The sequence below is a fragment of the Furipterus horrens genome, unplaced genomic scaffold (genome assembly GCF_987537825.1).
Source record: "Furipterus horrens unplaced genomic scaffold, mFurHor1.1.pri manual_scaffold_17, whole genome shotgun sequence".
Taxonomy (NCBI): Eukaryota; Metazoa; Chordata; class Mammalia; order Chiroptera; family Furipteridae; genus Furipterus; species Furipterus horrens.
This window is the reverse complement of record NW_028327187.1, coordinates 12,288,977-12,303,077: the sequence shown is the minus strand read 5'-3', so window position 1 is coordinate 12,303,077 and position 14,101 is coordinate 12,288,977. Positions and strand designations below refer to the sequence as shown.

The 14,101-nt window shown below is 42.0% G+C and overlaps 1 protein-coding gene across 2 annotated transcripts in view; it reads left to right on the top strand.

The window, feature by feature from the left end:
* Positions 1-8,086, top strand: part of HDAC8 (histone deacetylase 8) — a 244,191-nt gene extending 236,105 nt beyond the window's left edge. For both annotated transcript variants that reach the window (XM_090264597.1, XM_090264596.1), the window contains one exon: positions 7,638-8,086. In XM_090264597.1, the coding sequence (XP_090120723.1) occupies positions 7,638-7,646 (9 nt within the window). In that variant the 3' untranslated portion in view covers positions 7,647-8,086. The remainder of the gene's footprint in view (positions 1-7,637) is intronic.
* The last annotated feature ends 6,015 nt before the right edge of the window (positions 8,087-14,101 follow it).

Sequence of the window (14,101 nt, the reverse complement as noted above, 5' to 3'; positions counted from 1 at the left end):
ATAACTCCAAAATGCCTAGGAGGCATTGCCCAGTAGATAAAACACTTGGAGGCTGAGCTCCATAGGCTGGCTGGCTGGCTGGCTGGCAGGCAAACAGCCCAATTCTGTGATGTCACCTCAGTTACTTGTGCCTATCCTTTCACATGGATCCAGCAGATTTAGGCCCAGAAGGGGAGAAAAAGTGAATCATAGGCTATTTTAGAAATTGCTTCGATTCCGTTTGAGGTTGCAATAGTCCCTTGCAAGCTAAGACCAGAGCACCCTAACCATCAAGGGAACATCCTTTAAGTGCTGATATCCTGTAAATGCCAGAAGCCTGGTGGGATTAGTCCACAGCCTCAGGTTCTAATTCAGGTCAGAGGCACACAAGTGGTAATTGGTGGTTATACTTAATTGTCATTGAAAGGCTTTCTGATGACAGGAGGGATCTACATTCCAAAACAAGCAATGCAGTTGACAATTAAGAGCTAAAATTAAATCGGCCATTCATATCAGCACATGCCTTATAGAAATCTTTTGTTCTGCCATCATTCCCCAGTAGAGAGTGAGACCCTCAAGCCTGGTCGTGATGGGGCAGCAGCTGTGAAACTTGCTCTAACCCTGGATCAGACTAGATGGGCCTCCTCTCCATCCTAAAAAACTGTTCAGAGGCTACCCATGGCCTCTAGAATAAGACCATGGCCTTCTAGGCCCTTGATGGTCTGACCTGTAGCCATCTCTGCAGCTCTTTTGCAGCCACCCTCACCCCCCAACCCTCATCCTGTGCTCCGGCCACAAAAAGTTTGCAGTTGCCTTTATACATCCTGCTCTGTTCCTACCTCCTGGAACATTCTGTCCCCTTTTGCTCTTCAAGATGTCACCCCCTCTGTAAAGCCTTCCCCACCCTCACTTTGCATGCCCTTGGCACTCTGTACAAACTGGTACTTTATTGCCGCATTGCTATGGACTATGATGTGTTTGTCTCCATATGTACCTTCCTCAATAGACTGAGACCTCCTTGAGGGCAGAATGGTGTCTTGTTCTCCTCCGTGAGCCCAGAACCCAGCACTGGGCCTAACCCATTATGGGCATCAGAAGTAAAGGCTTCTGAAATGAATGAACAGAGATGGGGGCCAGATTGGGCTGAGGGAGCTGGATGACAGAAGATGGGTGGGGTGGGGGTGTGCACCATCCAAGATTCTCAGATACTGAAGGCTGTAGAGGCTGATGGTGGCAGAGCAGCATGGGCATCAGCTGTCCAGCAGCAATCCCTACAATGGTTTTTCCCCCAAAAGTGTGCCTCATGTACCTCTCTCTCTGTACAAGAAGCAATTTGAGGTGACAACAAAGACATTTTTCATTTTAATAGTCATATTTATTTTAATATATGTTTTATTTTTAGTGTATGTTTTAAAATGTAGTTAAGCACATCGGTTATTATTATTATTATTATTACTATTACTATTATTACTATTATTATTATTATTTAGGATAGATGAGGCCAAAATAGGTATTATTGTTATTATTAATACAGATGTTAAGTAGATATGATGACATTTCTGAAGGGGGTACTCATATGATTGAAGCTTTATAAACAGTTTTCAGCAGTTCTAAATTCACTTCTCTGTTCCTCTGTGGTGCCATTCAGCCTCCAAGTGTTCTGGGGTCACCTCCAGCATACCTCCAAACTGCTAGGACACTGACTGTTTTCAGAACTCATTTGCCACATAGCCCGGTGGCATGGATGCTCTTTTGAAAGTGTATGCTGGCCCACCCCAACCAGATTTATAAGGGCCTTAAGAGCAATGACCAAGTTTTACGCCTCTGTGGACTGAATGGGAAAGTGCTTTATCAGCTGCCTCCACAACTCTACAGATGTCCATTATTTAGCCGCTATTATGTGCCAGCCAGACACTGTTAAGGGTGCTCACAACAGAGTGATAAACAAGATGCACAAGGCCCCTGTCCTCCTAGAGCTTGTGACAGGAGATAGTTAATAAGCAAATGAACACACAAGGTGTTTTCAGTGTGCTAATTGCATTGAAGAAAATAAAATGGGATCATGTGACAGAAAATGAGTGAGTGAGGGTGGCTGCTTAGAATTGGTGGTCATAAGGCCTCTCAGAGGTGACTTTTGAACTGAGACCTGACTGATGAGAAGAGTAAGAAATGGGAATAATCAGGGACAGAGCATTACAGGTGGGAGGAATAGAAACTGCAAACAAGGGGGAAGCCCTGAGAACGAAAAATGACTCATGAGTTCCAGCAACACAAAGATGCTCCATGTGGCTAGAACAGAGTGAGCATAGAGGGTTGTGGTAGGAGACAGGAGACAGGAGCCAGAGCATGCAGGGCTTCGTAGCCAAGTAATTTTGATTTTATTGTAGGTGTGACTGGAAGCCATTGAGGATTTTGAGCACAGGAGTGATGTGGTCTGACCTAAGTTTTAACAAAATACTCTGGCTGCTACAGGATGGTCGTGTGAGTGGAGATAGTGATTTGGAGTCAGGTTATAGCAGTGAAGGGCAGAAGGATGTGGGTGGATTGGGAATATATTGTGAAGGTAGAATTCACAGGACTTACCAGTGGATTGAAAGGGAGGTTGTAAATGGAGGAGGAAATGAGGATGACTCTTAGTCCATGGCATGAAGATAAAAAGCACAAGGGAACTGTTCCATACTTGTTCTGTCGGATATGGTCACATGTGGCCATTTAAATTTAAGTCAATTAAAATCCAATAAAATTTAAAATCCAGTTTCTCAGTCGCACATTTCAAGGGCTCAATAGCCACATGTAACTAGTGGCTAACATATCAGGCAACATAGATAAAGAACATTTCTATCATCAAAGAAAGCTCTATTGAACAATGCTGCTCTGCATTTAAAAAATAAAAAATAAAGATGACAGGAATAAAAAGATAAGTCTGTACAGACTGAGCAAAATATTTGCAAAACACATATCCAATAAAAGACTGGTATCCAAAACATAAAAGTACTCTTAAGAGTCAACAATAAGAAAACAAACAATTTGATTTAAAAATGAGCCAAAAACTTTAACAGACACCTCACCAAAGAAGATATACAGATGGCAAATAATTGTATGAAAATATGCACACTGTCATGTTACTGAGGAACTGCAAATTGAAACAATGGGATACCACTACACTCCTATTAGAATGGCTAAAACCAAAACACTGACAACACCAAATGCTGACAAGGATGCAGAGCAACAGGAACTCTCATTCATTGTTGGTGGGAATGCAAAAGGGTACAGCCACTTTGGAAAACACTTTGGCAGTTTCTTGCAAAACTAAACCTAGTTTTAACATACAATCCAGCAATTGTGCTCCTTGCTATTCAAATTCTCAAATAAGTGGAAAACGCTTGTCCACACAAAAACCGGAACACAAATGTTTATAGCAGCTTTATTCATAAATGCCAAAACTTGGTCGCAGCCAAGATGTCCTTCATTAGGTGAACAGGTAAACAAACTGGTGCATCCAGAAAATGGAATATTTTTCAGAGCTAGAAAGAAATGAGCTATCAAGCTACAAAAAGATGTGGCAGAAACTTAAATGAGTATTGCTAAGTGAAGGAAGCTAGTGTGAAAAGACTACATGTCGTATGATTCCAACCATATGACATTCTGGAAAATGCAAAATTATAGACAGTAAAAAGTTCAGTGATTGCCAGAACTTTAGGGGTCGGGGGGAGGAATGGAGAGATGAATAGATGGAGCACAGGGTTTTTTCAAGGCAGTAAAACTATTCTGTATAATGCTATAATTGTGGATACATAACATTATACACTTGTCAAAACCTATAAAATGATACAACACCAAGAGTGAACCCTAATGTAAACTATGGACTTAATTAATAAAGTATTGATATTCATTCATCAAACTGTAACAAAGGTACCACATGAATGAAGGATGTTAATAATAGGGGATACTGCCTACCAATGGAGGAGGGAGGCAGGGGTGATTCAAGAGCTCTCTGTACTTTCTGCTCAGTTTTTCTGTAAACCTAAAACCGCTCTAAAAATAGTCTCTTAATTAAAAAAGATTGCAGAGAGTGCTCACCAGAACCTAGTACCTGGCAAAGAATAAACACTCCATAAATGTTTATTGAATAAATGGATGAACAAATGAGTCAGTCAGTTGATGAATCAGTAGAATCTAGGCCTCCTGAGTCTCAATTCAGTACTCCCTCTTATACATCAGAGGTAGAGTGATGATATAATTTATTGTCCAAAGTAGGATATTTGAGAATGAAATGGAGTATCATAGATGTAAGTCAGAACTGTCCCAGAGATCACAAACTGGGAGCCCATGAGCCACATCTTGCCTCCAAAATTGTTTTGTTTGGCCTCACATACTGATGTCCCACACAACATTCTTTACAAATTTAAATCACTCAGTGGTCCACATTTAACACCGTGGAAACTCTCCATTAAAATGTGAATTTCTGACTTGTATTGGAAAGTGGAAAGATCTGGACCCACATTCCTCCACTGGCATGACTAGCCAGAGTTCAGTAGCAGCTACCCCACTTTGTGAGCATGTACCTTCCCATTTGCCACAGACCCCACCACTCCCTTTTGCATCTCTTACTCCAGGCCAAGTGTGAGTTTCCATTTATCATCTCACTTATGCTGTTTTGGTTTTGTTCTCTTTTGTAATAGAGTTAAGAAAAAGGACAACTATTTATTATACTCATGTCACGATTCAAAGTAAGAAAAAGAAGGAAAAAGATCAAGAGGGCTCCCTACACTTTGCCCCCAGTCTGCTTTACTCTCATCCAGTACGTTCTTGGCCTCTACAGGCATTTGAGTTTACCCCCTCTGGTCTATACACTGTGTCTCCCCAGGCCGCAGACATGCTGGCCTTTATAATTTTCTCAGGCTGCCACCCACCACTGGAAAAGCTAGATGTGAGGGGAAAACAATGGGAATTACTTAAGCTTACATTTTTATTGTTACCCAAACTCAATATTGCTCATCATCAACTTTTGGTCGAAATTATTTGTTGTTTTTCTTAATTGCCTCCAAATGTAACTGGAGAGTGAGACAGAGCAGCAGAGAATACAGCACCCACCTTTTCTTTCTGTAAGCATGTGTTGTTAGAACACTTGGACATGGAATTTCGTTTCTCCATGCATCTGTTCATCCATCAAGCTCTGGCTATACTCACAGATGGAAAGGCCCTAGCTTCAGCACCAGGATCCCCTGTAGGTTTTCCTTGGCAGAGGCCCCAACACAAGCAAAGGCCCACGTGGAGATAGGCAAGTATGGAAAAGGCACAGTTAAGCTAAGGTGTTGGGCTTCATTCATACGTAGTTGGGAGCTGCTGAAGTTTTGTGAGGTTTTCTGGAAGCAGGGCGGGCATGTGGTCACAGTTATCGAATTGAGTGGGGAACAGCTTCAGAGGCAGGAGCACCAGTTACGAGGCTGTTGCAATGGCCTGAGTGATGGGAGCTACAAGTAATGTGGAGACAGTGGAACAGAAAGGAGAGGACAGATTTGAGAGACATCTTGAGGACAGGCTTGGCAACTCATGTGGAGGAGGCTTAAACTAAGAGAGGAAGAATCAAAGATTGTTAGCTTAGGGGTTTAAAACACCAATACAATAACCGCCAAAGATTAAGTTTTGCTTTTTGCAAGAGTTACAAGAATAAAAAGAGAAGTTTCATATGGATATAAAATATGTGTAAACCATATATCAAACAACAGATCTGTATCTAGAATGTATAAAGAACTCTCCAGAACTCAACAGTAAAAAAAAAAAAAAAAAAAAAAAATCCAGTTAGCAGAAAACATAAAGAGGATGTAAGACAACAAATGAGCACATGAAAAGATGCTCAACATCATTTGCCATTACAAAAATGCAGATGGAGGCTACAGCGAGAGATCCCTACACGCTTATCAGAATGGCCAAAATAAAAGCGAGTGGCACCACCAAATGCTGACAAGAATGCTGAGAAAGTAGATCACACATACACTGCTGGCGGGAATGCAAAATGGTGTAGCCACTCTGGACAACAATTGGGCAGTTTCTTGTAAAACTAAACATGCAACTACCATACAACCCAGCAACTGCACTCTTGGGCATTTATCCCAGAGAAATGCAAACCATGTTCATACAAAAACTTGTACATGAGTGTTCATAGCCACTTTGTGTGTGAGAGCCAAAACTTGGAAGCAACTCAGATGTCCTTCAATGGCTGAATGGTTAAACTGTGCTACACCCATACCATGGAATGCTACTGTGCAATGAAAAAGAACATAACAATGCACACAACAACTTGGATGGATCTTAAGGGCAGTATGCTGAGTAAAAAGCCAATCTCAAGATTTGGCAGGGGTGGGGGGGGTACTATAACAAGGTAGATGAGGGAGATCTTTGTGGTGATGGAATAGTTCTGAATCTCCTTGTGGTAGGGGTTACATGTACGTGTGATAAAAATGCATAGAACTATATTTACACACACAAAGGAGTACATGTAGAACTGGTGAAACCTGTTACTAGTGCCAAAGTCAAGTTTTCATATTAAATAATAATTATGTAAGATGTTGCCACTTGGAGAAACTTGATGAAGGGTACTTCCTATAAATGTACAAGAATTAAAAAATTAAAATTTAAGTAACTCCCCCCCAAATTTGCATAAAACTCAAAGGCATTATGCTGTGTGCAAGAAGCCAGTGTGATAGGGATAGAGAATAGGTCAGTGGTTGCTATGAATCTATACATGCATTAAAAATCATAGAACTGAACATACAAAAAAGTCAGTTGTACTGTATGTTAATTTAAAATTAAAACCAGCTAGGTAATAAATGCTAATTCATTTTTTCTTTCCTTCCTTCCTTTTATTCATCCATTTATGCAGTCATTTATTGAGCACATACTTTGTGTGAGGCATTGTGCTAGACTTTGGAGGCCAACAGAAAGTAAGACAGCCCAGGTCCCTGCCTTCATGGGACATTCTTCCTGTTTCAGAGGATAAATGGTCAATAGGGGTTTGGAGCCCATTGTTTCTGATTGAGGAAGAGGGGCAAGGAGAACACTGCAGAAGGGCCAAGTGAGCAACCTTTCCATTCCTAGAGCCCATTCAATTGTCCCTCAAAGACTTAGACCTGAGGGCAGGGAAAAGCCCCAATTCATATTCCAGATATTTACAAGAGAAAATACTAGGTACCCTGTTAAGGGGGAAAGAAAGATTGGGAATGGGGGAATATTTGATGCAGTTAGTGAAGTGTAAACTCTGAATAGTGTTGCCTGAATGTGTGTGTGTGTGTGTCTTAAAACAATCATTTGTTCAGCTCTATAGATTGCCAATTGGGCTGGGCTCAGCTGGGTGGTTCTTCTGCTGGTTTGGGCTGGGTTCACCCAGCACTGCAGTCAGTTGGCTGTCAAAGGCCTCACTCACACAGCTGATGGGTGACTGGTGGTTGCTGGGGTAACTGGGCCATATGTCTCTTACCATCCAGCAGGCTAGCCTAGGCTTGCTGGTTCATATGTTGAGGTCTCTGGGTTCCCAAAAACAGAAAGAGGACAAGTCCCAACATGCAAGTGTTTTTTTTTTTTTTTTTTTAGCAGTTTTATTGAGGTGTAATTCACATATGTTACCTAAATTTGAATTTTGTTTTCTCTCCTGTTTGCAGGGAATCTGAAGCATGTGGTCTAGTTGACAAAAAGAGATCAGGTTTCCAGAGCCGAAGAGCAGTGCCTATAATGAAGACAGTGTGTTTATGTGAGCAGTGTGTGGAATTTGTGACTGCAGGGGAAATTTGGAAGAAATTACTTCCTGAAAATTTCCAAGGGGCACCAAGTGGCAGCTGGCCTCCTGGGGTGAGGCAGGCAGGCACCCCAGAGGCTCAACTAGGCCTAGGGGGAGAGGGAGATTTCCAACATTTAAAGTGTTTATTTTTAAAAAACACACAAATGCCGTTTTTAATCCTTGAAAATTATTTTTAAGCAAGTTGGGGAGGGAGTATTTTTATTCTCTTAAAGGAGACAGATCAGAAGCTGGATGAAAATATGGAGGTTTAGTCAGCAGTCTGTGGGGTAGGGGGGAGTGGAGAGGGAGGGTTTGGGCCTCAGGACCATCCAGCTGGAGTGTTGGTAGTAGATTGGAAGGTGGGAAGAAGTCCGCATCTGTTGTGTTGAGGATCATTGGTCTATTTCGTTTTTAATAAAATCTTTGAAAACCTACCTCATTGCCCCACTGTCCTCATTATAAAGTACGGCTGACAGCACACACAGTTCTAAACATTTCCTCTCCCTAAAGCGTCAGGAATAACCCTGCTGCTACCATATTCTACTCTGGTCCAGCCTAGGAAGCTGACTCTGAGTGCTGGACCTTACTGAGGGACTACTGTGTCGCCACTAACCCCTGGGCACAGAAGACTGAGTTCTGTCCTGTGCTAGGGCTCACCTCGGGTTTGCGGGAATACAGGCGCTGCAGTCATGGAGAGGGTCTTGCTGGCACCCCGGGGGGAAGCTACCCCTGCCTGGGGAGTGACTCGGGGATGGGAAGGGCAGGTGGCGTGTCAGATCAAAGAGGGGCATTTTGATGAATAGACAGCATACTTCTCTGTCAAGTGATGAAAGTGGGTTACCATTATGATGCATTGGGGTTACTGTAACCACAGGGAGAATGCAAGATGGCAAAATGAGGCTGGGGGTAATGAGGGAAGAATGAGGACTAGGATAGGAGAAAAGGACACAGCCCCGTCCTGGCTGTTGAGGAACTCCCAGACAAGGGAAAGGATGAGGGAAAGAACCAGATCCCAATGTGTTTCACACTCAGTTACCAACTTGAATCCAGAACTGTAGGAGCACTGAAGAGAGAGCAAGTCACCCTGTCAAGGCAGCATCCTGAGGAAATTCAAAGGGGATGATATTTGAACCGAGCCCTATAAGGTGACCTGTATTTCTCCAGTCTTCTGGCTAGGGTGGGTGGGATTCTGCTAAAGGCAGTGGGAAAAATCCTTGAATGTGTCCCAGGACGGGAACAGCCAAGCTCTTAACCAGCATCAGGGCGCCTGGTCAGCTAGGAATACCAAGTCACTTCAATGTCCACTATTCTAACTGTATACACTCGGCTTAAGGGCAGTTTCACTTATACCAAAAAGAACGAGGATTTAAACATAGAAGAGGGAGTAGGTGCTGAGTGGGGCAGTTGGGGGTGGGGGGAGGCCAAGGAAGGGAAATGAGAATTCTGAATTCCCAGCCTACAAGAGACCACCCACCAAGATTTGTCATCTCAAAAGCTCCCCTATCCCAATGCTTTGTAGGGGACCCACCCCCAAAGCCATCACCAAAATTCCTGTGAAGACCTCAGCACAGAGGGTCAACCACCTGGTAAAGTGGTGAATAACTAGTGCTCCATTTTCCTTTCAAGCAGAATGGACTTGAGCAACAAGGGAGACCTTTCCTACTGGACAGTCAATGCCACCTTCTTCTGACCACAGCTGGCACTGCAGAAAGCCCCAGCTCTTGCCCTAGCATTTTAAAAAAAACTTTATTTATTTATCTTTAGAAAATGGAAGGGAGGGAGAGAGGGAGAAAAACATCAACTGGTTGCCAGAGAAAAAACACTGTCCATCGTTGCCTCTCATATGCGCCCCATCTGGGACCAAACCCACAACCCAGGTATGTGCTCTTACCGGGAATCGAACTGGAGATCTTTTGCTTCAAGGGCACCCAATCAAGCCACACCAGCCAGGGCTGGCTGCAGCATTTGAGAGAAAGGCCTCCCAGAGGACAGACCTGTTCCTAAGACAGGACATCACTTCATTGGCCTTCGGGACACCTTTTCATTTGATTCTTGTTGAAAAAGGAATAGGCAAAAAAAAAAAAAAAAAAAAAAAAATCCCATAGATAGAAGAACTAAGAAAAATTTTAAATTTTTAAAAATTGAAAATGAAATACTCAATGATAGGCATAGCATTCATGAATCACAGAAGACAGATTAAGAGTTGCCCTGCTCAAGTCTAAACTCATCAAATTGTACACTTGAAATAGGTGCAGCTCTTGGTATATCAATTACACCTCACTAAAGCTGTAAAAAAAGAATTGCTCTGCTAAGAGTTATCATAAGTACCTTGGAGAAAAAAAGACTAAAAGGAAATACACCAAAATAGTGACTGAGGTGGGCTTCTGTGAGGCAGGAAGCTGTAAGTATGGTTTAATTTTTGTTCTTTCTACTTTTCAATATTTTACAAAATTTCTGTAATAAACGTGGTCTAGTTTTTTTACAATAGAAAAAAATAAATCAATAAACGTTTTAAAAAATTAATCTGTAGGGAAACTTACAGATCAAAGTGAATTCAAGACACCCACCGAAGAAGAAGAGTTTGTGTTCATGCCCAGAGTCTGTTCTAACCAGCCAAGTGTTTCTGGGCTGGTGAGGAACGGTCCGGCTGGATGGCTCCTGTTTCCAACTCATTGGACCGGAGACAGTCTTCCTAGATATACGGTGGTTAGGGGCCGGGCAACTTGTACCCAGTGAGGGCCTGCCTTCCCTTCAGGAAATAGATGCCTTCGTGCCAGCAAGGACCATCCACAATAACCATAATAATAATGCAAAGCAAGCACTGCAATATGTCCCATTTTACACATCACTTTTGTGAATACTATGCCGCTATCCACCCTACTCGGTAAGTATTATCATCCCCACTTCATAGATTAGCAAACTGAGGCTATAAACTGTGAAGTAACTTGCCAAGTTTTAAGCGGCAGAGCCAGGAAGCAAACCCAGCTGGAACTGTGAGTTCCCTTACTTTTTCCACGGCCCCACACCTAGTGCCACTAAAATATTTTTAAACTGTGACTTTGGAGTAAACAACTTTCTTATTGCTTCCAAAGTCCAAGCTGGACCAAGCCACACACTGCTCCCAGGACCTCACCACACAACAACATGAATTAGTTGTGTGCTTTTCAGCAAGTTATTCGACCTTTCTGCGTCTGTTTCCTTGCCCATCAAGTGAGGTGAATAATTCTTACACTTCATGGGCTATTGTGTGTGCTTGATAAATTAGCACAGATGGAAGGACTTTGAAAAGAGTCTAAAGCAGTGTGTGCAGGAGGGGCTGCCATGAACATGGGCCTGGAAAGGCTGACCTCTGAGGAAAGCCCAGCACTCCCAGGAGACCCCTGGCCTCCACTGTCTCCAAGGTCTGCATGGGGATCAGAGAGATGAGAGAGAGGGAGAAGTTTAGGCTGTGACTGCAACTCAAGGGTTAATAAACTAATAATTAAAAATATATATATATATATATATATATATATATATATATATATATTGCATATGCCTAATATTTGTTTAAAACATCTTTGGAAAGATACACACAGGAAACTGGGCCACCTCAGTTGCCTCCAGGCAAGAGAACCAGGTGGCAGGTGGTAGGGGAATAAGGGAGACTTGCACTATATTCCTTTTCGTACCTTTTGATTTTTGAACCATGTGAATGTATTACCTGGTCCAAAAAAAGTAAATAAATATATATATTTTTTAAGCCAACGGAAAAATCCCAAGCCAGCTTCCCTTTGGGGGAATGGATCTGCCTCTGCTGCATTCATTGTGAGCTGTCACAGAGAGAGCAGTATATTTCCAATTCTATATTTAAAAGACTCTTTCTAAGGCAGAAGGACTTCTTTATAAGAAAATCAAATATTGTCATTCAACAAAAAAGGCAGAAGGAAGAAGAGAAGGACAGGGAGGAGGAAGAGAATGAAAGAAAGCAAACAGCATTCTAGACCAAGCAGGTTTTGACATCTCTAAACCCCTACCCAGAAATTTCCAGCAGCTCCTCCTTCCCTGCCTTTGCCAAGAACAAGTTCCCAAATCTCTTGCTTAGTGCTGGGGCCCAAGCTGACCAGCAGGTCCTTGGCATGCATGCAACATAGGCATGTGGGCCTCAGACTGCCTGGGTTTAATTCCCCTCCCTGTCACTCACTAACGAGGTGATGTTGGCCAAGTAACCCTCTCTGAGCCTTCGTCTCATCTATCAACTGGGGAGAATACCAGTACCTACCTCATGGGGTAGTTTCAAGGGATCAAAGAGATAATAAAGGAAGGCACATATTAGATATCAGCATTGGACACTGTTCCTGCACTAAATGTGAACCCAGTCTGGGCAGGGAATCTTCTTGAGGTTCTCTGGCTTCAGGAACTAGGGACTGGTATGCAAATTCACATGATTGTGCATTTGTACATACTTTTGGGGCAAGGAGCCAAAGCTGTTATCAGGTTTTCAGCACTCAAAGGAGTTTTTATAATCCCCAAAAGGATGAGATCTTCAGATGTAGAGGAAAGACAGACATAAATAGAGCCTGTTAAGACAGAGATCCTTCACTTTAGGGTCTCCACACATATGGGTCTTTCTGCTTGGAAGGCCCAGATCCAGATCTTCCCCAGACTGGCTCCATTTCATTCAGTTTTCAGCCGCAATGTCACTACCTTATAAAATACTCTGGCCATCCTATCGGAAAGTAGCCACCCTGCCTTCTCTATTCCAAGCTATCATTTATTTTTATACCACTTATCATTACCTTATTCATGTTTTATTGATTCCGAAACACACACACACACACACACACACAGTGGGAGTATGGGAGCTTTGACAGTTTGATTGCTGTGCCCCTAGTGCCTGGCACAGTATCTGGCACCTGTAATTCTCAATACATACCTATGGAATGGTCGAACTGTGTACTAAGACAAAGCAATGTCTTATACTCTGGGTATTATGGGACACAGAGGAGGGACAGGCCATCTAGACTGGGGCAATCATGAAGGCTACAAGCAGGCAATTACACTTAAGCTGATCTTGGGCCAGGTGACAGGGGCAGGCATTCTAGGAATTCCAGGCAAAGATATGAAATTCAGGGAAGTGACAAGCAGTTCCATGTTGCTGGCACATAGAATACTTCTCATATTAAATAATATTCAAGCAAAGCAACTGTAAAAAGATATTTTTAAGACAATAAGGGAAATTTGGACATGGACTAGGTGACATTAAGAAATTATTAAAATAGTGAAGGGATTAAGAAAAAAACTCATAGACACAGACAACAGTATGGTGATTACCAAAGGGAAAGGGAGTGGGGGGAGGTAAGAGTGTAAACAGGAGGATATATGGTGATGGAAGGAGACTTGACTTGGGGTGGTGAACACACAATATAATATACAGATGATGTATTATAGAATTGTACACTTGAAACCTATATAATTTTATTAACCAACGTCACCCTAATGAATTCAATAAAAATGTTTTTAAAAAGAAATTATTGATAATTTTGTTAAGTACAATAACAATATGGTAGTTATATATTTAAGTCCTTAACTGTTAGAGATAAAAAGTAAAGTATTTACAGATAAAATAATATATCTGAAGTTTATTTTAAAATACTCCAGAGAGGAAAATATGTATGTGTGTGGCAGCAGGTGATGGGTGGAGATAAATGAAACAAAATTTGAAAAATGATTATTGTTGAAGTTGGTTTGATGGACACATGGAGGTAGAATATACTTACTATTCTCTCTGCCTTTGTGTGTTTTTAAATTTCCATAATAAAAAACTGAGATATATATTACTGAGCGGCAGGAAGTAAAATAACTGGGGCCAGATCACAAAGGGCCTCCTGTGCTAAGTGGAGAAGGCTGGACTTGATCTTGCAGGTAAGGGAGCCATCAAAGAGTTTTAAACCAGAGTGGTATGATAACATTTACATCTTAAAAAGATTGCTCGGGCTGATAAGACAATAGAAAGGAGCTCACTGAGACCTAGCTCCAAAGTGGCTGCCTATGAGAAACCTCTGTTTACCTCAGAGGCCCAGGGCCTTCCTCCCGTTGCCCATAGTGCCTTTCTTTTTACCACTTACTTGAGGGAGTGGGGCAGAGACAGATTAATGGAACTACATTTTTTAATATATTCAATGTATTAAATACAGTATATATGCAATACAGATAACGATTCCCTCATAAACTTACACCTCAGTAAAAACCACAATTAGAAGTCTGGTGTTTATCTTTCCAGACTTTCTTTTTCACTTATTCCATAAATATTTATTGAGCACCTACTATGTACTATGCAGTGTGTCAGGCATTGAGGTTACATCTGTG